This window comes from Spermophilus citellus, assembly GCF_964194105.1.
Source record: "Spermophilus citellus genome assembly, chromosome: 10".
NCBI classification, from domain to species: domain Eukaryota; kingdom Metazoa; phylum Chordata; class Mammalia; order Rodentia; family Sciuridae; genus Spermophilus; species Spermophilus citellus.
This window is the reverse complement of record NC_138197.1, coordinates 84,659,624-84,681,714: the sequence shown is the minus strand read 5'-3', so window position 1 is coordinate 84,681,714 and position 22,091 is coordinate 84,659,624. Positions and strand designations below refer to the sequence as shown.

Genomic DNA, 22,091 nt, shown 5'->3' with positions numbered 1-22,091 from the left:
CAGGGCCAGCTGTTCTGTGTAGTTTAAAGTCACATCACACAATCACTTACCTCTCCAATTTCATGTTCCCGAAGAACAAAACTAAGTGTGTCGGTTCTGGGCCCTGCTACCAAACGCAGATAGAGTGGATGTTCCCGGTCTGAGAGCTTGCAGGCATAGACTAGGCAAAGAAACAAGCAGCACCACGTCACAAATGCATTTTTTTCAGCACTCCTCGGCCCCATGCCCCTTGCCCCTTGCCACCCTCTCCTTCCAATTCAATGCGTCCATGTCTACCCATCTTCCCCTCAGCTTGGTACCAGCAGACCACAGGGGAGCCAAATGGATTCCATTTCCATTCTCTTGGCCCAATATAAACTGTACCTTGATTAAGAAGGAAATAATTTCCAAGAATAAATTTAAACAGCTACTAGACCCCAAATATGCTTTTAATTAGTTATGTTCCTTTTTTAGAAAGCAAGATAAGAAGCATTTTTTAATTTTTTGGTACTTGGGATTGAACCCAGGGGTACTTAACCACTGAGCCACATCCCCAGCCCTTTTTAAATTTTAAAATGGGGTCTAAGGTACCTAGGGCCTTGCTGAGATTATAGGCATGCGCCACTGCACCTGGCAATAAGAAACTTTTTAAAAGGTTCTTCAACCCCTTTGACAATGAAAATATATTGTCCAAAGAATATAAATTCAAAGCTCTTGGAACAAATCTCCACACAGATACGTAACTGGCAACCGCAAATGAATGAAGCATCAGAACAGAAGCTCTGGTGGCTTTACAACAGTGTCTCCCTTCTCTCTCTCTGACACACACACACACACACACACACACACACACAAGCGCGCGCAGTATTGCCTGTGCTGTTGAAAGATTTGTCAGTCATTTCAACAAGATGCTTTCACTTTTAGACTGCATAGCTGAAGTCCAGATGAGCTAACACCGAAGCTAGCAAGATAAAAATGCCACTGGAGCAGAACTACATTATTTGGGTACTTCCAGGTGCAACTGCTTTGTAGGTGCCAATTTCCCTCTAGATGCACACATTTCCCAGGCTGCTGAGCCTGTGTTCTCTGATGGGACCTTTGACCTCTTTACCTTTGTATTCTGCAGGGCCTATCCCCATGGTATGTGTTAAACAAATGTACTCATATTCAGCAACTAGCTATGTTTCATGCTGTGTAACTAAAGAACACTACTATCAAGTAAGGTCAATATATTTTCTTTCATGGTGAATTTAGGCTTTACTGAGAAAAACTAGAGCAAGCTCAAAGAGTTCATGACTTACACATACTGTTTCCAAATTAGCATAAATTGCTGTTGTCCACCACAGGTATCAATTTCTGCTAGACTGTCTGACCTAGAATATCTTATTCAGTTTCATGAAGTAATCAAAAATTCCTTCTACCCACTGAACATGGATATGAAGCTCAGACAGACCCCAGATCAAAATGCTATTCACTCATTTTATGTGCCTCTAGAGGCAGGGTGCCAAAATGTCCCCATGCAACAACCAGCTAAGGAAACAGAAGCATGCAGGGTTGGGCCACTTTGATCAGTGAGTTGAAATGTGCTGATATGGGCCTCCCCATCCTCAAGGTTTTTGAGAATACAGGTCCAGCAAACCACTGTGTGTGCAGATGAGCATCAAATGTAAATCATGCTACTGAAAACTTCAAGCACAGAAATATTCTTTTGTGTCTTAAAGGGCATTAAAATCAAAGCCACTATGCTCCCACTAATCAAAGCTCCTTCTCTGTGCATATCAACAACTCCTACAGAAACGCCCAACACATGCAGATGATTCTAAGCTCCTCAGACCTGCAAATGTTCAACTCAAAACCATGAACAGCCAGGAAACATTAAGTGTCTGCCATGATCACCAAAGCTTCCAGAACTTGCCCCCAAGTGGGGGTAGTTTGACACAGGTAAAAAATAGGTCTTCCGGCTCATGAGGACAAAGGATAGAAAGAGAAGCAGAGACCATCTTCGTTTTTAGGTGAGGCAGCATACCTTGGTCTTCCCTATGACAACGCTTATAAAGTGCAAACTTGGCCGGGCTCTCGGTCACAAGAAACTTTTTGAGCAGGGCCTCGATGACTTCGCCGACAGTGTTGGTACTGCTGATGTGAAGTGTGTTCACACAGCCAATGCTGCTGGGGGTAACTGTCCCGGCGCTGGGAAGAGTCTGTGGAGGTCTGCAGAGTTCCATCTGCACTTTAATGAAACCAGTGTAAATCCCATTTGAGTTCTGAAGAGGGAAGAAGAAAAGCCACTCTCAGCTATGTGGTCAGCACGTTTTAGGACAGGAGTGTATCAAAGCCCAACAGGAAGCTCTTCCTCTTGCTCTTTTCACTTGGAGCTTTGCAGCACGACTTCACTGAAAATTTCCCCCAAGGGAATGACCTTGGAGGAAGGTTAACACACCGCAGCAAAGCGCCTGCAGAGGCAAAGTCTGCTCAGCAGATGTGCCAACCGAAGATGCCCTCCCCTGCTCAGCCACCAGCCCGGGAACCAGGGCCTCCAAACTGCAGGTGAAAGGTCAGTGGCCATTTGTGAGCTTATAGCCAGTGGAACAGATGCTAGCCAAACCCAAATGAATGAAAGATCGACTCAATGCTTAAAGGAAACAGCATCCCCAACTGATGACTAGCTATGACCCCAAAAAAAGCCCACAGTTAGGACTCTGCAATACCCAAGAATGGTGAGCTGACAAGAAAACAGGCTGTTTTGCTCCTAGTGGCTACTAGGTACATACTAGACCGAGTTAGCATGGGGTGCATTTCTTATGCTCTAAGTAACATATTTTTTTTTCCTAAACTTCAAGCTACTATGTGACCTAAAGATATTACAAATATTCATCTTAATTTGTAGTAGAAGTACTATGTCTCAGTTGCCAAAACAGTAATAATGGTCTTGTCTTCATTTTATTTTATTTTTTTATTTTTTTTTTTAAAGAGAGTGGGGGGGGGAGGGAGAGAGGGAGAGAGGGAGAGAGGGAGAGAGAGAGAGAGAGAGAGAGAGAGAGAGAGAGAGAGAGAGAATTTTTAATATTTATTTTTTAGTTCTCGGCGGACACAACATCTTTGTTGGTATGTGGTGCTGAGGATCGAACCCAGGCCACACGCATGCCAGGCGAGCGAGCCCGCTTGAGCCACATCCCCAGCCCGTCTTCATTTTATTTTAGGGAGGAAAAAAAAAAAAAAAACGACAGTTGTGTTTTACTAAAACAAGTCATCAGGTGTCATATACAAATACCACAGTTCAATGTTCAAGACCTCCTTCATGGCCCCTTATTTTTCTTCCTTTACAGAAGATGAATCTGCAACACTAATTCCCTTGTTCGTGCATTGTACAACACTTAAAATTTTTTTATCTTGGAAAGAATATGGAAATTTGCATCTGCTTTAATCTCCATGGGGGAAGAAATAAAAACCATGGCAGGCGGAACTTTTCTCCTTTGATGAAAAATATGTTTGAAAAAAGAACTATCATTATTGAAATAATGAAGAATAATCTTGGGATTATCTGTTCCTCTCCCCACTTTTGGGCACACTGCCACCAGGATGGGATCCTTTATCATAAGGTTTCACAGTTAAAAGCTCCTCCTCCCAAGGGTTCCTGAATTCATTTGTTTAAAACAGGCCATCCGTCTTTTAATGAACTCACTTCGCAAGCAATAGAGTGAGAGGCAGGGGTGCAGGGGCCCTGGAAAGTGGCACCAAGGGATGGCAGGAGCTGCAAGGGAGGTCACCAGATGGGAGGGCAATCAGTGAGTGAGGACAGAGGCCAGTTCATTTTAGAGGAACATGAATACTGTAGCTCTGCTGTCGATCCGTTTCATCACCCCCAAGCCCTGACCTCCTCCCTCCTACATCCCCACTCCCGATAGTACATCAAACAGTGTGGTACAACCTTGTAGATGCCTGTAACAACAACACAGGAAGCTGAATATTATGTACCTATCTTACACTGACAGCCAGGGGAAAAACATCTTAGCTCAACGTACTCAATCCATGGGAACAAAATCTTCCTGACACTTTCATGCTTATTTTACACAAGACAGAATATACCTGAGGTCTTATTAGAATCTGGTTACCATCTCTATATTAGATAATCTAGAAAATCCTTTGGGGAAAAGAAAGGGGTCACAATATCTTTTAAAATAAAATTTTACCTTTTTTTAATATTTACTTTTTAGTTGTAGTTGTGAATACCTTTATTTTATTTATTTATTTTTATATGGTGCTGAGGATTAAACCCAGGACCTCGCACTCACTAGGCGAGCATTCTACCGCTAAGCCACAACCCCAGCCCCAAAATTTCACCTTTTTAAGGTTAACCTAACCACTGATTTTGAGACAAAGCTACTTCAAAATACAGATTTAATTTGAAAGCTGCAGAAATAGTCTTATCTTTCTATTCTGCATACGAAATACTATTTAAATATTTTAAAATACATAGATTATACCACCAACAACTTCTATTTGTTTTTAGACAGGTGACAGCCTAAATAGTATTGGGGTACTTACCAAGGTCATCTTCAACTTGTCTGTGACAGCTAAATTATATTTATGAACTTTCTCTTTGATTTCCTCTTTGCTGAGGTAATTGTGAATTTCCTTCTCTTTCTCCACATCCTAGAAAGAAAATCAAGAGCCATGTCACACATTAATGATCACAGAAAAAATGCAGATAAGCCAGGATTCTTTTTATATTCCACATAAGAGCACCTGGGAGCACTTTACCCTCTTTATCTCAAACACACACACACACACACACACACACACACACACATTCTTTTCTCTCTCTCTCTCTCTCTCTCTTCCTAACTCTCCAGTCTCATCCACCAATATGGTCCTTATTCCTCAGACTAGAGTCTTCCAAAGGCATATAGCAAGTAAAACAATCTGTCAGAAGCTAAAAGCAACACTTCATTAAATATTATTTTGCAGAACTGTTTTTGTAAATTTCCCTTCTACAAAAAGATCCTTCCCCCAGAGAGTCTCCTAATCTGGCCATTTCTATTTTAAACAATATTTAAAGACATACACCAAAAGCTTCTCTTTAGCAAATTCTGTGAACATTAGGATCTTAAGAGCTCTAAGGTATCCACAAAAAGTACAGTAGTTAGTAGGTATTTATTAATCAGCACTAATCACTGACCCGTCAAACTATATACAACTAACAGAAGGTAATTTGTCTTCCAAACAAAGCCAAGAACAAGGAGCATGACTCCCTCCACCTACCCACTCCTACCTCCACTCCAATCTCATCTACCCTCACCTTCCCACACCTTGAAGAATTCATTAATACTGTGAAGAATTCATTAATAATTCATTGTCTAAAAAACTCAACCAGTGCATGACATTATGCAGTAGCTAATATGTGGTCACGAATGGCCAAACTGTAGTATTTTGTGACCCCCCACAAAGACACGTATACCAGGCACTGAACTTGTATTACATTTAATTCTCCCAACAACCAACAAAGTAGGCATTATTTTTAAAAATATTTATTTATTTATGTATCTTTAGTTTTAGGTGGACACATTATTTTGTTTTTATGTGGTGCTGAGGATCGAACCCAGTGCCTCATGCATGCCAGGTGGGCACTCCACCACTGAGCTACAACCCCCCCCCTCACTCCCCTCCACCCCCCACCCCCGCAACAAAGTAGGCATTATTACTCCAGTTTCCACATGAGATCAAGTTCTAGGAAGTAAATTAACCTGCTAAAAGAAAGAAACTGTTCAGTGGAAGCAGCAGAACTTGCCTGAAGCCTGACCTCAAGGCTCAACAACCCTCACTAACTCCAACCACTGAGACCACTAAGAACCTCCACATGGGTTTTCTCATTTAATCCTCTCCCAAATGAGCTAATCAGCATCCACATGTTACAGATAAGAAGAGAAGATTTACAGTCAAGTGGCTTATCCAAGGATAACCCCACTAGTACCAGACCAAGCTGCATTTTAATCCAGGTCCTCTGTTGTTTGCACTGAACTGGTCTCCAAGATTCTGGTGTAGGTTAACATTTGAAAACTCAAAGAAAAGCTGCACAATCAGATTCAAACCTAAATAGCAACTTTGAAAGACAGGGGGGCCTAAAAATCTTGAAGACCAAGAGAAGAGCAATTAAAATCTGATAATTCATATTCCCCAAACAGGCTCCCCCCCCCCCAAAAAAAATAGGAATTTTGAAAATATGCCTGCTCAGCCAGACTGGATGGATATTATCCAGGCAGGACATGCTCCCATCTACTCACTGGGAGCTAAAGTTATAAATACACCAGGAATGGCCACCCCACAGCGGGCAGGAATGGAGAATAGAGTATAAAAGAAATTGTGAGCCACTGAGTCTCAAGTTCTTTGATTTTAGACCCTAAGAGGGTGCCTAACTATACATTATCTCAGCATTTTCCATTTCAGCACTGTCCTGGCAAGTCTGGGGGGTTCAATGTGCCTGGTAATACTGGAGAATCATTGTAAGCCCCTTAAGAGCATTCTGTTTGCTCATGGAAAACCCCAGCACAAATCTTATTTTTGGTGTCACTGGTTAGGGGGGAGAAGAAAGCTGTGGTTTAACTTTTCAAAAGCTTCAGTGACTATTTCCAAGGAAATTTAAAACATGTATCCCATCTTGGCTTGCTCTGCTCTTTCCAGTCCACAATTAGCCACCTACTGACCACCGCTGAAGAAGAAAATGAGGTAGCCTTTGTCTCTTAAGTATTAACAATTATTCAAAGACTTTCAACACATACACAATTGTTCCTCAGGATCAGCAGCGTATTGGTTCCAGGATGCTTCCCTGCTTCATACCAAAGTCCTCAGAAGCTCAAGTCCCTTATACAAAATGGAATAGTATTTGCACATACACTTTGCTTATCCTGCTACATACCTGAAATCATCACCAGATCACTTACAATACTGAATACAATATAAATGTTATGTCAACAGTTACAATGTACTGTGGGTTTTGTTGTTGGTTTTGTTTTGTTTTGGTACTGGGGACTAAACCCAGGGGTGCTTAACCACCGAGCCACATTGCCCGTCCTTTTTATTTTTTCCTTTGAAATAGAGTCTCGCTAAATTGCTTAGGGCCTCACTAGGTTGCTGAGGCTGGCTCTGAACTTGCACTCCTCCTGCCTCAGCCTTCCAAGTCGCTGGGATTACAGATGTGTGACACCAGGTTACTCGATAACTTATAATATCTAACACAATATAAATGTTGTCAACAGTTATAATGTATTGTTTAGGAAATAAAGGCAAGAAAAAAGTTTATACATGTTTTATTAATGATGCAACTGGCTGGTTGAATCCACAGATACGTTTCCACAAATACAAAGGACAGAGTACTTAAAAGAAAACAATAAGGGACTTGTGCAGTCACTGATGTGACATGAGAAGGCGGGATGGAAAGCACACTGCTCCAGCAAGACCCAGGATCCAGCCCCTGGTCTGTCACCAGCATACAGGGCTCTGGGGTTACCAACCTTTCTGAGCTGGTTCTCTCACTTCCTTCCAATGAAAAGACTAGAGTAAGTCACTTCCGCAGCACTTCCTGGTCTAATCAACAATCCATCTGCAAAGATCTGATGCTGCTTTCACTGTGGTGATTAAAGAGGCAAAACTTCCACGTGAGGACTGGGACTAGAGGTAGGCAAGGCCAGGGTCCCCTCCCAACACACACACACACACACACACACACACACACACACACACACACACACCAAATAGTTAACTGCGTGTATACCGTAGCAAACACACATCCTAAGGGCTTCACCTAAGTGAGAACTCTTAAGAATGAAGAGAAGGAAAAGGGGTGAAGGCTGTGTATTAAGATTAAGAGCAAAGAAAAAGTTAAGTAAAGCTTGTTAATTCTTCTTTACAGGTTTTGCTGATAATACTGAACTTAGCATCCATCCTTAAGCCCTGCCCCCCTCCACATCATCAGGCCACAGTCAACAGTTTTAGAAGCTTGAGGAAAATCAGAAGAGCCAGCCAGTCTGGAAAGAGCGACTTCCCCTGGATCACTCATATGTAGATAACTGAGATACTCTTTTCTAACAAGTCTCTCTTCTTGTCAGAATCAAAACCAAGCAAACTGCAGGGAGCAGAAACAGAAAAGAGTTGGACCCAAGCATCTCCAGGACCCTCTCCAGGCTAAACATCTCATCATTAAAAGAAAGTAAATCCCAGGAAAGCAGCTAGAGCCCAGAGGGCTGTGAAGCCATGCTGGCAGGCCAACTCATGCAGCAAATGTTCGCTGAGCATCTGCTGCGTGCCAGGCACCTGCCTAAGTGCAGGGGACCTTGCAAGAAGATGCCACCCCACCTCACACTGCTTACTGTCTACGCCCAGCACAGGCTGAGTACCATCAAGGAAAGCCAAAAAGAGAATGCTTCCAAAGTGATAACCAAGCAAGCTGCCCTTGGAGGTCTGGGCAGCAGGAAAAAGCCAGCTTGGGCCCTGGGGCCAAAGACACTGGTTTCAGTTAGCCTCCAAACCAAAGAAAGACCCCTAACTTGGAAAACCTCCAAATTGTTCGAACTTAAAAAAAAAAAAAAACAACTCCCTTTTTAGCTAATCTGGGCAAGAATCCTCCTTCCTCCAAATACACTGAGCATTTGTAAGAACTGCAATTCTCTGGAATACAGTCGTATGGGTAGGAAGATGGGGGTGGTGGTGATTTTAACTCAGCAGGGCAAAGGCGGTAAAGGGGGGAATGCGAGGCGAGGGTTAAAAGGTGGTACTGAAGGCGTGGCACAGATGAAACACTCAGAGTGAGCATGAATCTTTCATTACAAGGCTAGAGAGGAAATGGCACAGCGAGCAGCAGTCCGTGAATAATGCATTGGTTACTGTTCTTGGCAGCCAGGGAGGGTCTGACGCCATGCCTGAGTGTCTATTTGGCAGGTTGCAAGTCATCTTTGTTTCAGTCAGTTTTGTTTTATATTCCCCGACCTCCAGTTCCTCAGAGAGGGAGTTCTTCCATGCAAAATTACAAAAATTACAACCTCTAGACTTTTTCCTCGTATTTTCAGCTAGTGAATGCTCAAGAGCTGCTCTTGGGTTAGCTTTAGTTCCTGGGTGGAGTCACATCACAGTTTGTTTTTTTAACCAGTAAACTTTCTCAGAAGGGACACACCCTGTACCTCATAAATGCGCAGGCATGGCCTGCTCCCACAGGGTGGCAAATCAGGCTTTCCAAGATTATACCTAACAAGCCTGGGTAAAGGGCCTAAGAATTACTTGTACTCTTCTGTAACTCTACAATTACAAATATGCAACAACAGGGCTGGGATGTGGCTCAGTGGTACAGTTGCTTGCCTGGCATGCCCAGCACTACAGAAAATAAAATCACAGTTCTCACATTCTAGCTCTGTGATCAAAGTGCAAAAAGGTCCTCATGTTTTAGCTGTGCGACCAAAGGCAAGTTATTTAACCTCTCTGAACCTGTCTTCTTATCTCTGTAAAATATGCAAAACAATTATACAACTGTAAGAAGATATAACATAAGCTCATATTCAACAACTATTTACTGAGTGCCTACTGGGGCCAGGCTCTGTGCCAAGCACTTCAAGCTCAGAGAGACAGTTGTAGTTCCTGCCTTTCTGCCTCTTCTTGGCTGACAGCCTGGTAAAGTTTGCCTTACTCCCCACCCGAACCCCCTTGTGTATGTTTGGGGTTTTTTATTTTGCATCACAGACCTCTTCAAGAAATAAAGCAGGGCTGGGGATGTATCTTCGTGGTGGAGTGTTTGCTTACGATACACAAGGCCCACTGTCCCATTATCAACAATGGAAGGAAGGAAGGAAACAGCAAGCTATTGACAGGTCTCAAAAGAAGGGGTTGGGGTGGGGGACCAAACAGAGATTTTCTGACCAAGGAACACTATCTGCACAGTGCCTGATGCCAGGGGCATAATAGATGCTCAGCAGGTGCTGCCATCACCTGGCCCTTAGGCCCCACTGCTCCAGGTTGCATCTGCTTGGACAGCTGAATTTGGGGTTCAGCCTGTGTCCGCAGAGAAGGATGAACTTACCACACCCGTCGCTGTTTTTTACAGGCTAGACTCAGAAATCATGAATTCCTACTTTTAATCTCATCTCCAGTTTTGGAAACAAGCAGTTGCCTACTGATGTCCCAAGAGACTAGGGTGCCCAGTGTGATACAAAAAGAATAGTTCCAGTCTTGTAAACACACAGATTAAACATCAAGTGGGCCTCTCCTGCAAATGGAGTTCAAGGCCAGCTCCAACTGAACTGAATCTAGGTACTGACTCCACTAGACATCATCCTGCCAGGCCCTATTCTAACAAGGAAACCCAATAAGGTACCGTGGACCCAACCAAAAAAAAAAATTCTCTGGCAGCAATATCTTTCTACCGCAATCAGGGAGGGACCTACACACAAACCCCATGCAGGCCTGCAATGAGGCGTTTACAGAGTTCAGTAAACAAGTAACTCCAGGAGCCAAAGTGCAAGCAGTCTGGAGGGGATCGACATGTTAACTACTTCTAAGTGTTTCTTTAAGTTAAATGCTCCTGAACTAGATTTTAAAGTATGATCCACAGGATGAGGAAAAAAAAAGAAAAAAAAAGAAGTTCTTCCAAGGAGACTTTTAGGTGTTCGAAGAGGAGACCATATGATGACTACAGAAGGGGGCTGGGTGTGTGTGTGGGGGGGAGGTGTACCTGTGATCCTGGCGACTCAGGAGGCTTAAGCAGGAGGGCTGCCAAGTTCAATGCCAGCCTCTGCAATTTAGCAAGGGCCTAAGCAACTTAGTAAAACCCTGTTTCAAAATAAAAAATAAAAAGGGTTGGAGGCAGGTGCAGTGGCACACACCTGTAATTCCAGTGGCTCAGAAGGCTGAGACAGGAGGATTGAGAGTTCAAAGCCAGCCTTAGCAAAAACTCAGTGAGACCCTGTCTCTAGATAAAATAAAAAACAGGGCTGGGGATGAGGCTCAGTGGTTGAGTGCCCCTGAGTCAATCCCTGATACTAAAAAGCAGGGGTGGGGGGCGTTGTGTGTGTGCTGGAAATGTGGCTCAGTAGTCAAGTGCCCCATGGTCCTTCAGGCCAGAATCATGTCTTGCTCAATGCTAATGAAAATATGGATGAGAAAGGCCATGGGGGACAGCCTAGTATCAACCCTCACTGTCCAGAGTTCTTCACTTTCAGAACCATACTCTCCAAAAAATTCTCAAAGCAGGCAGAACACTACGGGGCCCAGAAAGTTTTTCTCAAGGAGGGATCAAGTTCTCGACAAACACCAAGGCTACCCAACAACAGCATTTTCTGCTACCCAACAATAGCAATGTCCTGTACCTGTGCCAGCAGCCACATGTGTGGCTTCTGAGCCTTTGAAATGAAGAACTGAATTTTAAACCTCATTACTACACTGGACAGTGTAACTCTAGACGACAATGGACACAGGCAAATGAGGAACAAAGAGAGTAAAGCAACCAGAAAACAACATACAACAGGATGTTAAGGAGAAAAGACACCTGTTCTAGAGCACAAATCCAATTCTATTCCTGAAGGAAAAAATGAAAAGAGCCGTTTCGGGGTGCTCAGAGATGCTGGTGGTGGCCTTAAAAATACAGTATGTTGCCCACTATTGTGTTCTCATAGCACCGATCTGAAAATCCATAGGGGCGCCATGTCTGGATACCCAGTGCTTATCTAGTGCAGCCCCAGCATGCTGATTCATCCTGGCCACTCTACACTGGGATTGTTCCCCTGCCACATGGGAGGGGTTTTTTTTTGTTTTGTTTTGTTTTAAAGATGGTAAAATAGGGGCTGGGGATGTGGCTCAAGCCGTAGAGCGCTCGCCTGGCATGCGTGCAGCCCGGGTTCAATCCTCAGCACCACATACAAACAAAGATGTTATGTCCACCAAAAACTAAAATAAATAAATAAATATTTTAAAATGGTAAAATATAGAGCTGGTACTTTATTTCCATTTCTGTGAGGATGCAGGAGCTCACATTGCCTGCATTCAGCTTACAGGCAGGCAACTCTTACTATGCTGCCATGTAGGCTTACTGGGTGATATTCATGCTTCCAACTGCCAAGGACAAGAGGGATCTCACAGCTGCCTCCTATCCCTGTCCTCCCTGTTGTTTCAGGGTGGGAAAAATGAGTGGAAAACAGGGCAACTAGAAAGGACAAGGGCAATGTGCACAGCACTACTGAACAGCGGGAAGCCGCATTTTCCAGTGTTCCATGGACACTGATCCTCCAAGATGGTCTGTGGACAGCAAGGGCACTGCTGAACCTCTTGCTTGCCTCTCCCAAGACTCCCAATGCTCCTCAAAATACTAAAGTCTCTAATAAGTTCTGCAGTTAAGAAACCAGTAAAAGCAGCTGGATGCACATCAATGATCCCAACAGCTTGGGAGACTGAAGCAGGAGGATCACAAGTTCAAAGCCAGCCTCAGCAACTTAGTGAGGCCCTAAGCAACTTAGTGAGACCCTCTCTCAAAAAAAAGGGGGGGGGGCTGGGGATGTGGCTCAGTGGTTAAGCACCCCTGGGTTCAATGCCCAGGACCCCCCTCCAAAAAAAGTAAGAAAAAGAAACCAGTAAAAGCACACACAGCAAGGAAACCTTAAGAAAATGAACTTTATTATAATGGTATAGATGTGATGCTCATTAATTACAAGCAAATGACACATTATTTTTGGGGTCTTATTAGCTATTCACTTAGTGAATGGATGCTGTATTCATTAGGGGGTTACTAACACACCTAAACCATAATGGTTGAACTTGGCAATTTTAAGGAACTTCTTTGTCCCCAAGCCTGCTTATTAAACAACACCTAAGAGGACACCCAGGGGAGCTTAAATGGGTATTTTAGAAGACTTCCAAAAAATAGGCTGCAAGAATAGAACTAAGCAGCAACCTGATAAGGATGGAGGTCTGCACTAGCCTTCTCCTATGTGCACCAGCAAGAAAGAAAAACAAGAACAAGAGCACACTCAAAAAGTGTGCCACAGACTGCCTGCTTGCCCTCCCACCACCGCACCGCCCCACCAGTGAACACGCTGAACTCCTCCTGCTGCTCTCCTTGTGGTCGTCTGTGTTCAAGATCCCACCCACCCAGGAAGCCACCCTAACCATAGCAGCCCTCAGTTGGAACATCCATGCTACCATCAGTTTGGCTCCAGGCACCCTCTAGAACTTGTGGCTCCTGTGTTTACTTTTACTTATCAACTACCTTACCATGTTTTTTTTTAAATCTTTTATAACCAGAGTACTCTGTTAAAATTAGGCCGGTGCTGGACAGAGAGGTGGGCGCCATCCATCAACTGATTCTGATCTGGTCACGGAGCCCAGCCACAAGTCTGCATCTGCCAGCCACCCTCTTCTGTGTGCCTTATCAATCCGCAGGAGGTTTTTTGCTCGAGAATCAAAACTGAGTAAATCTTCAGAGGCACACAAGATGCCTTTACAATATCAGATACAATATTTTATATGATTCTGCTATCCATCTGTATCATCAAAGAACAAGAGTCCTTCAGAGCTTGCCCCTTAAATACCCTCGCTCACCCAGGGCTGTGAAAGCAGGCACAGGCCCAGCATGTTAATAAGATTAATTGCAGTTGTGATACACGTTAAAAGAGCTTCATCTGAGCCTTCCATGACCTCACTTTTTAAACCCCCGGGTTACCACTCCACCAATACCCTATATGGTTGTACTTTTAAAACTGGCTCGTGTGCCAATAGTCAAACAGCCACTCGTTTGTTTAGAGCCAGAAAACAAACTTGGAGGTGGACCCGACTCCCCAGAGTGCCCCAGCTTGAGGTCCCAACCTCAAGGCATACCAGATTACACTCAGATTTAGGAATCCCATCTTGACATGTTTTAAAAGGGAGTCAATTAAGAAGCTATTAATTTCTAAAAGGTAACACATTTCACAACTGGCTTAACTTTCTTCAAAATCTAGGTGATCTAGGCAAGAGAGGAAAGACGATTAGAGGCCTCAGGGCCATCATCTACAACCAGTGAATCAGCCTGGAGAATTAGATGAGGCACGTGGCCACCAGTGAGTCAGCACTCTCACCAAGGCCCTCCTCTGTGGGCTCAGTCAATGGAAGCAGCAGTGGATTCTCAGGTTTTCAAGGGAAGGCGTGGCCTCAAGAGCTCAGTTTCCCTGTTATTAAAAGACACCTCTGGACTACGGTCCCTTTCGGTGTCAGTTTTCTAATATTCTATTCCATCTGCAATACTACCCTAGGCAAATACTATAAAGTAAGTCCAGTGAATGTTAAAAAAATTAGGGGGGAAAAAAGAGTTTACTAAGGAGGTCAGGAAGGAAGTGAGACTAGCAAGACAATGCCAAGTCCCAACATAACACCACCTCAAATTCTAGATTAGAACTTCTCTCTGGTCGAGGCCTTGAGGGTCACCCAGCCGTGTGTTTTCTTTGGCTAACAGCAATTACAACTGTGGCTCCAGAGGCTCGAAGTCCAGGGCCACAGGGGCTTTTAGTCATGTCAGAATTTAAGGTCAGGTCTCCTGACTGCCAAATCCTCTACGTAATCTTTGAACCCTAGTGATAAGGGAAGGTTCAGAGAAAGGCACTAAAAGACTCCTCTGAGGTGAGCCCAACAGGAAGCAGAGAGAAATGCTGCAGCGACCAAGAAGGCAGGTGGGGCAGTCTGGGAAGTGCTGCAGGTTCCAGGTCATTCCAGCTCCACCAACAGCAGGAATCTGAAGGTCAAGGGCAGAGGTCGGCAAACAAAAAGTGGACACTTTGCCAACAGAAACTTAATTTGGAGAACAGTATTAAGAAAATCAGAAATTTCTGTAGACCATCACCCCAAGGGAAATTATCTGAAGCAAGCTTACCTAAAAAACAATCCCTTATCACCAGGGTTCAAAGGTTCCACAGAGGATTTGGTGTCTTCCTCCTTGACAATTGTGAATCTAAGTTGCCACCACATGAAGAAAGGTTTATATCAACTTAAACTCTGTATTTTCAGGCAATGGAGTTGAAAATGTAGAGACAGCAACTTGTATGGGATAACCATGCCCCCAAAGAGAGTCCGGTTTAACTCCTCCAGGGCCTGGATTATAAATACACCAGCCCAGCATGTTTACATACCATGCACTAGTACCATATGAAGTCTGCGGTACCACAAAGAACAAGGAGACAGTCAACAGTCCTGCTAAGCAAGTGCTGAGCTATACCCCCAACCCTACCAGCTTTTCCCTACTCCCAGTACTGGGGATTGAATCCAGGGAGCTCAAACACTGAGCCCTTTTCACTTCTTATTTTGAGGGAGGGTTTCACAAGGGGGTCTCACTAAGTTGCTGGCCTCAAACGTGTGACCCTCCTGCCTCAGCCTCCTGAGTAGCTAGGATTACAGGTGCGGACTATCACACGTAGCCAAGCATTTTTTTTTTTTTAACAGACAAATCTGCAAGTCAGAAGAGGGTCCATTCCCTCCCTAGCACCCTATGCTCCTCTCAAGATGCCTCTGTTTCTAGTTCTTCAAAAGCATGTCCTAAGTACAAAGTGTACAGGACTCCTTCTGCCACAGGCAACAAGCAAAGAACAAGAAAGAAGCACCTCTACTGCCCTCCATCATCAGGATAATGACACATGCACAAAACTCCCCCCACGGAGAACACCCACACAGCCATCTCTACTTTAGAACCACTTTCTTCCCAAAGTGCAGCTCTAGGGAATCACCTTCCTCCTTCCTACCAAGGTTGCAAAAATACTGTCAAATAATCAAAACATACAGTAGAGCTACTCAAATAAAACCCAGGAGGATGAGTGCCTTCAAGAGCTGCACATTTCCCAGAGACCCCCTCCTGGCCTCCTGCTCTGGTGTGGGTGGGCATGTCAGGAACTCCAGCTGGACAGAGTGAGGATAGGCAATGCTCACAGAGAGAACTAAGTGGAAAGAAGGGGGGCTGGGCTGGTCCTCTGCAGGGAGAATGTCCAGGCCTGGTGTTCCTGGACACATCACAAACCCCAGCCAGGTGGCCTAATGCCAGCCCACACGGACTTTTGAGGGCTCAGGCACAACCTGAAACATGAAATTCTCTACATTTAGAAGGAAAGAAAACTCTTCTCAACTCCACCTCTTCTTATTCTGCCTCCTTTTCCTATCTGATCCCTATTCTACAAATGGATGGGGGAGGATCAGCCAATCCAAATCCCTGGGAGGGGACACAAGGTAGGATGTGGACAGTATCAGGTCCCCGTGGTGAACTTGTCACCACCATACTCTAGACACCATCCCACACCCTCCATGACCCAACCAAATTCCTACAAAAAATTCCCATAAAGACCCTACAACTGGGCTGGGTTTGTAGCTCAGTGGTAAAGCGCTTGTCTCACACACATGAAGCACTGGGTTCGATCCTCAGCACCACATGGAAATAAATAAATTAAATAAAGATATTGTGTCCTACAACTTAAAAAAAAAAAAGACCCTAGAACTGGGTACTATGATTACTCTTATTTTGCTAGAAAGAAAACAAGCTTTGGAGTATGAATTCGCCGGAGAACATGCAGTGAGTGGGGGGCCAAGTGAGGTTTGTACCTAGGTCTGTTGGATTCAAAGACAGTAAGGACAAGCAAGTAAGAGGAGGAGTGGCCCATGGGCCACAGCACAGCATTCAGGGATGTCCGGCCGTCCCCTCCACCCATTCAGCTTATGGAGGCTTGGTCCTTTAGACACAGTAGCCATGTGAATTTTGTAGAGTGGGGTAGTAACATACCTGTCAACTTATTAGGAAATTACTAATCTGGCCAAAGCCAAAGACAATTAATTTAAAACTTAGAAGACTATATTTCCACCATTAAGGAAATGGCTAAATATTGCCATCTCCTAAGAAAGGCCATATAGGAGCTGTTAACACGAAGCCTACAGAAGAGTTTTTAAATGAAATGAAAAAAGAAATCAGGGAAGAAACTATATACTCTGTAGGACAAAGAATGTTTAAAAAAGAAGAAGAAAAGCCGAAAAACTGAAAGGAAACAGGCTGAACACTGACAGTGGTTTGTGTCTGGTTGATGAGACTGAGGGTGCCCCCTCCTCTTTCTAAATTAAATTTCTAAATTTTTACTAAATTCAAAAGAACGTCTCTGGAGTCTGTATGACTTAGTTAATCAGGGAACGAAAAATAAAATCTGGGAAAGGCAGGAAGGATTTCATGTATAAAAAAATAAAATAAGCAGCCTTGGAAACAAAAATAAACACAGAGCCATTGAGTGCTTTGCCAGCAGACCACTTTCATGTGCCGACTACCACCCCCAAATAAACAGAGGCACCACCAGGGCAAGGCTGGGCATTCTCCACACTGACAGCCGGCTACCCTTAGAGACTGACACACAGAAGGTGCCAGAAAGAGCAAAACAGAGATCCCTTAGGTAAGAGAGGCTGCCACTGTGATCTGTGAAATAAAACAGACTTCTCTGGCCATGAAAAAGTTAATAAGAATACTGTTAACAAGGGTTGCCAAGAGGAAAGGTAGATTTTTAACATTACTCAATTAGTTGACCAATTTATAATTAAAAGCTACCCTCCAACTACCCTGGAAACTGAACTGCCAGTATTTTTTTTAATTTACAACAATTTACATTGTCTCTGTTCGTGCAAGAGTGTTACTTGTATAACCTGAAGGTTCACAAGGCCTCCAGATCCTTTTCCTCCACAGTGGCAAGCACAGGAAGTCCAAGGCTGAGAGGAAGCCTGCTCCACCTTTCCTCATGCTGGGGTCGGAGGCCCAGGCAGCCACCCCAGAGAAGGGCTCGGCTACAGGTCTGGACTGCAAACCTGCTCAAAAGGCTGATGTGCAGCAGAAGGAAGAAAAAGAGAAACTGAATTAAATCATGTAGCACATGTAGGACTCAGCTTCACAGCTGGACCTCACTCCAAGCTAAAACTCTGGACAGGAAGCAAGTGGCAGACACCAAGAGGAGGGTCAGCACAGAATTAAACACAGGAAAGCGCTGCTCAGCACTACATCCTTCTCCCCACGTGTGCCACTGCCTGCAGCAAGTGTCCCTGAGGACACAGAGACTATTTTATCCAGGACATCTAAGGAAACACCAAGAAAGAAGGTAGGATTTTACATGTTCTGGACCAGATCCCTTATACATATATGTGAAAGTTTTGTCTTTATGTTTATTCACTTAAGCCACCAATTTCCTCCCCCAGGAATTCATTCATAGAGTCCTCTAACATGCACAACGAAACTAAACTTTAGCTGGGCATGGGTATAATCTCTGCAATTTAGGAGGCTGATGCAGGAGGATCCCAAGTTTGAAGCCAGCTTCAGCAACTTATCAAGACCCTGTCTCAATGGGCTGGGGATGTGGCTCAAGTGGTAGCGCGCTCGCCTGGCATGCGTGCGGCCCAGGTTCGATCCTCAGCACCACATACAAAGATGTTGTGTCCGCCGATAACTAAAAAAAATATATATATATATATATATATATATATATATATTAAAAATTCTCTCTCTCTTAAAAAAAAAAGACCCTGTCTCAAAACAAAGTGCAAAAAAGGTACCACATAGGTACCATGTAAAGCACCCCTGAGTTCAATCCCCAATACCCACAATAAATAAATAAAAATAACAGAACTAAAAAAATAAAAAGACCCTGAAAGGGTGTTCTTTTCAAGGTTAAACAGGCCACACTGTTCAACCCTGACTACAAAATCAATTCCAGGTATGACCCAAGTTGTCCTAAGATATAATACATTCAATTCTTCTGATTTATTTACTTCTTTAAGAACAATTTTTTTTCCTCCCAAAAATTCAAATTGAAAAGTCACCATCGACACCCCACTCTACTGACAACTAGTCCCCAATCACCTGACGCTCCAAACCCCAAGGAGCTGAGAACAAAAGGACTGGAGTAGAGGAAAGCACCCTGAGCAGGCTGGGTGACATCTGCTTCACTGGTTCTGAGGAAGTGCACCATTCACACTATACCTTATGTAAAGCACCCAGAACCTCAGGGGGAAACCTTAACCCCATTGTATAGATGCATAAATCAAGGGCAAGGTCATAGAAGAAGAATATGAATCTAGGCCTGGCCAACTCCGAAACTATGCCCTTTCTACTCACACCAAATGGCCTCCAGAGCCCAGGAAAAATCTGTTGCCAGCCGGTGTGTTACTTTAAGAAAGTATAGAACCTCACAGAGTTCTTACCTCTCCATGGAAATGCAGAACTAAAAGAATCCTGAGTCTGAAGGAGAAAGTGGGCCCCTGTCACAGCCAGCCCCTCCCTCTGACCTTTTAGAGGCCAACAGTCTGCTCTGACTCTGGAGATGGGGGTGTCCTCTGCACCTCTGCAGCTGGACCTCAGGAACAGCCACATTCTCCACATCGGCTTTATCTGTTATGGGAGTTAAAAGGTAAATTTTGGTCTCCATCTGCCTTACTCCTGTCTCCTTCTCCATTAAATGAGAGAACACAGGCAGCAAAGCGGGATGAAATGTGATCCTCCTTGAATATCTCAACACCAAGAAAAAAAGGGAAAACAGCTAAGATAGAAATTCTATTAAAATAGAAGCCACGATCCAACCCCAAATTCACAATAGAAAGAAAACATGTATGCACATACCAGACTAAAAACTATCCCAGAAATTAACAAATGAAAACTGTTAACTAGACTACTTGCAAAAAATAAATGTGTTCCTATGTTCCCTACAGCGAGGCATTTTTTCACCCTTTTTGCAGTACTGAAGATTGAACCCAGGGGCACTCTACCGCTGAGATCATCCCCAAACCTTTTTATGTTTGAGACAGAGTTTCACTAAATTGAAGAAGCAGCTGGGACCACAGATGTGCGTCACCACATCCATGGGGTAAACATTTTTTGAAAGCACCGATCAGTTTCTGAAACAAAGACAAGACTTGGCAATGTCCAATGCAGAAGAAAGGCAAGTCTCGGTTGGCTCTACTCTCCCCCTCTGGCTGGCCATCTGTGCAGCCTCCTCACCTGACCCTCCTTCCACACCCGTCCCTATAACACTTCTGAGCCACTGTGCTCTCAACTACTTTGCTCTCACTTTCTTGCTTTTCTGCCCCCACTTCCGTCTTCATTTTCATGTGAAAAGACAAATCTCTTTGTAGACATAATATTTTCCTTTCCTTCTCCTTAGTAAATGGACCCATTTTGGCTTCTGACAAATTACCTGTTAAGCACCTAACTGCTTAGCAAACAGTTGTGTGAGGTACTGGGATGCAACAGTGAACACAGCACAGGCATGGAGACTTGGGAAGTGGCACTAAGGGGGGGACAAAGAGGCAGGTGATCTAGAAGACACAGTAAGGTCACACTGAGACATCCCTGGAGGAGGAGGCGTCTAACCTGCAAACTGCTCTGTGGCTTCTCCTGCAAAAGACAGGTTATCCAGAGCACACAGAAACGCAGAAAGAAGCCACCAGGGCACCTAATGGAGCCGTTGGGGTAAAAACAAAGTACACAGCTCAAAGTGGCTAATTTTAGACAAAGAGAAAATACTTAGCATGCTGCCGAAGGGTATTTTTAGAGTCTGTTTCAGTTAACCACTCTGAACTCCTCAGTACTTCAAAAGAAAACAAGTGTAAGACAAGACAGAAAAAAGGATTTCAAGTCTAAATTAGCAATGGTTTTTATTCTTTATGCCTTACTACTTTCATCCTAAAACAGAAAATAAACATCAGCATTCCATACCTAATTCCATTCCATAGCTTACACCGTAAGTATCTGCCTCATGCTAGAGAAACAACATTGACTACAGCTGCTTTCTCTCACTGCAGATCTTGAGGAAAAAAACACTAAACAATGCAAAACACACATGAACAAAAGGCCATAAATTCAGCTTGGAACAGTATGTTTTCTGTCCGTTCACCATACTGCCCAAGAATAGGCTTAAACCACATTTCATATCTGGAGAGCAGCCCCAAGCCCAACCCAGCCTCTTAAAACTTCTCCAACTGGCCCAGCCTGAGAATGAACCAAATTCCAGGGCTTAGAATGGGGTGTTCCACAGAGTTCGGCTTTCACTAGGCAGTGGCACCTGCTATTTTCTGCAAAAACACATCAGTCTTGGAGACTGAGGCTGTGCTGCCAGCAACCTGCTACTCTTTTCAGATATATTACTATTCAACTTCGTTTTCCTGAAAATGCCCAGGAGGAACCAGACTGCCCCTCGTCCTTGGGTTCCCACCAGCTGGCAAGTCTACAAGGACAAAGGGTCGCTGGCATTACACTAGTTGTGCTGGTCACATTGTACGCCCATTTATTCCACAGTGATTACTGGGTAGCCTGCATTGTACTTTGGGCAGATTCTAAGGCAGACCCTGCCCCCAAGGAGCTCATCTTTGGGGGAAGGACAGGGTGACAGTGAAGGCTGGTTTCTTTGGAATAGTCCCTCCTCCCTCAAACAATCTGTGTGTGTTGCTGTGTGAGGGCAGAGGCAGCCCTGCAATGGGTTTACTCCAAACCCTATGGAAGGAGGCAGCTTCATTTTTGCACATCCATTTCCAACTCATAGATGTGATTGATGTCCCTCTACCCCTGTTGAGAGCCACAGCCCAGTTGGAATGGCCCCTGGTATTTTGCCAGAAGTAATGGTTGAGAGGCAAGCCATTAAGATGACAATAATTAAGTTAAGCTGTGTATAACTGCTGTGACTGGATGATGCTGGATTCAAACAGGCTGTGTATTCAATTGTATATAGACCCCTGCTCCAGAACTCTCTTATACCCCTCCACCCTTAAAGCCTGAATCTCAAGAATAAAGCCATTTTCAGGCTGGATGCAGTGACACACATCTGTAATCACAGTGACTCAGGAGGCTGAGGTAAGAGGATCGCAGGCTCAAGGCCAGCCTCAGCAACTTAGTGAAACCCTGTCTCAAAATAAAAAATAAAAAGAGCTGGGGATGTAACTCAGTGCCAAAGCATCCCAGTATCAAAACACAAACAAACAAACAAAAGAATAAGGCCATATTCTTACATAATCAAACCACGCTTACCATACCTAAGAAAATGGATTGTAATTCTTTAATATCATCCAATATCCATCTCACATTCAGAGTTCCCACTGTACTCCCCAAAATCTTTCATGGA

The 22,091-nt window shown here is 44.1% G+C and overlaps 1 protein-coding gene across 1 annotated transcript in view; it reads right to left on the bottom strand.

Annotated features, from left to right (window-relative positions):
• RASSF3 (Ras association domain family member 3) overlaps positions 1 to 22,091 on the bottom strand; it is a 69,677-nt gene that overhangs the window by 5,507 nt on the left and 42,079 nt on the right. The window contains exons 2-4 of the mRNA XM_081309471.1: positions 4,525 to 4,632; positions 2,006 to 2,243; positions 51 to 160 (exon numbers count right to left, since the gene is read on the bottom strand). Coding sequence (XP_081165597.1) covers positions 51 to 160; positions 2,006 to 2,243; positions 4,525 to 4,632 — 456 coding nt within the window. The remainder of the gene's footprint in view (positions 1 to 50; positions 161 to 2,005; positions 2,244 to 4,524; positions 4,633 to 22,091) is intronic.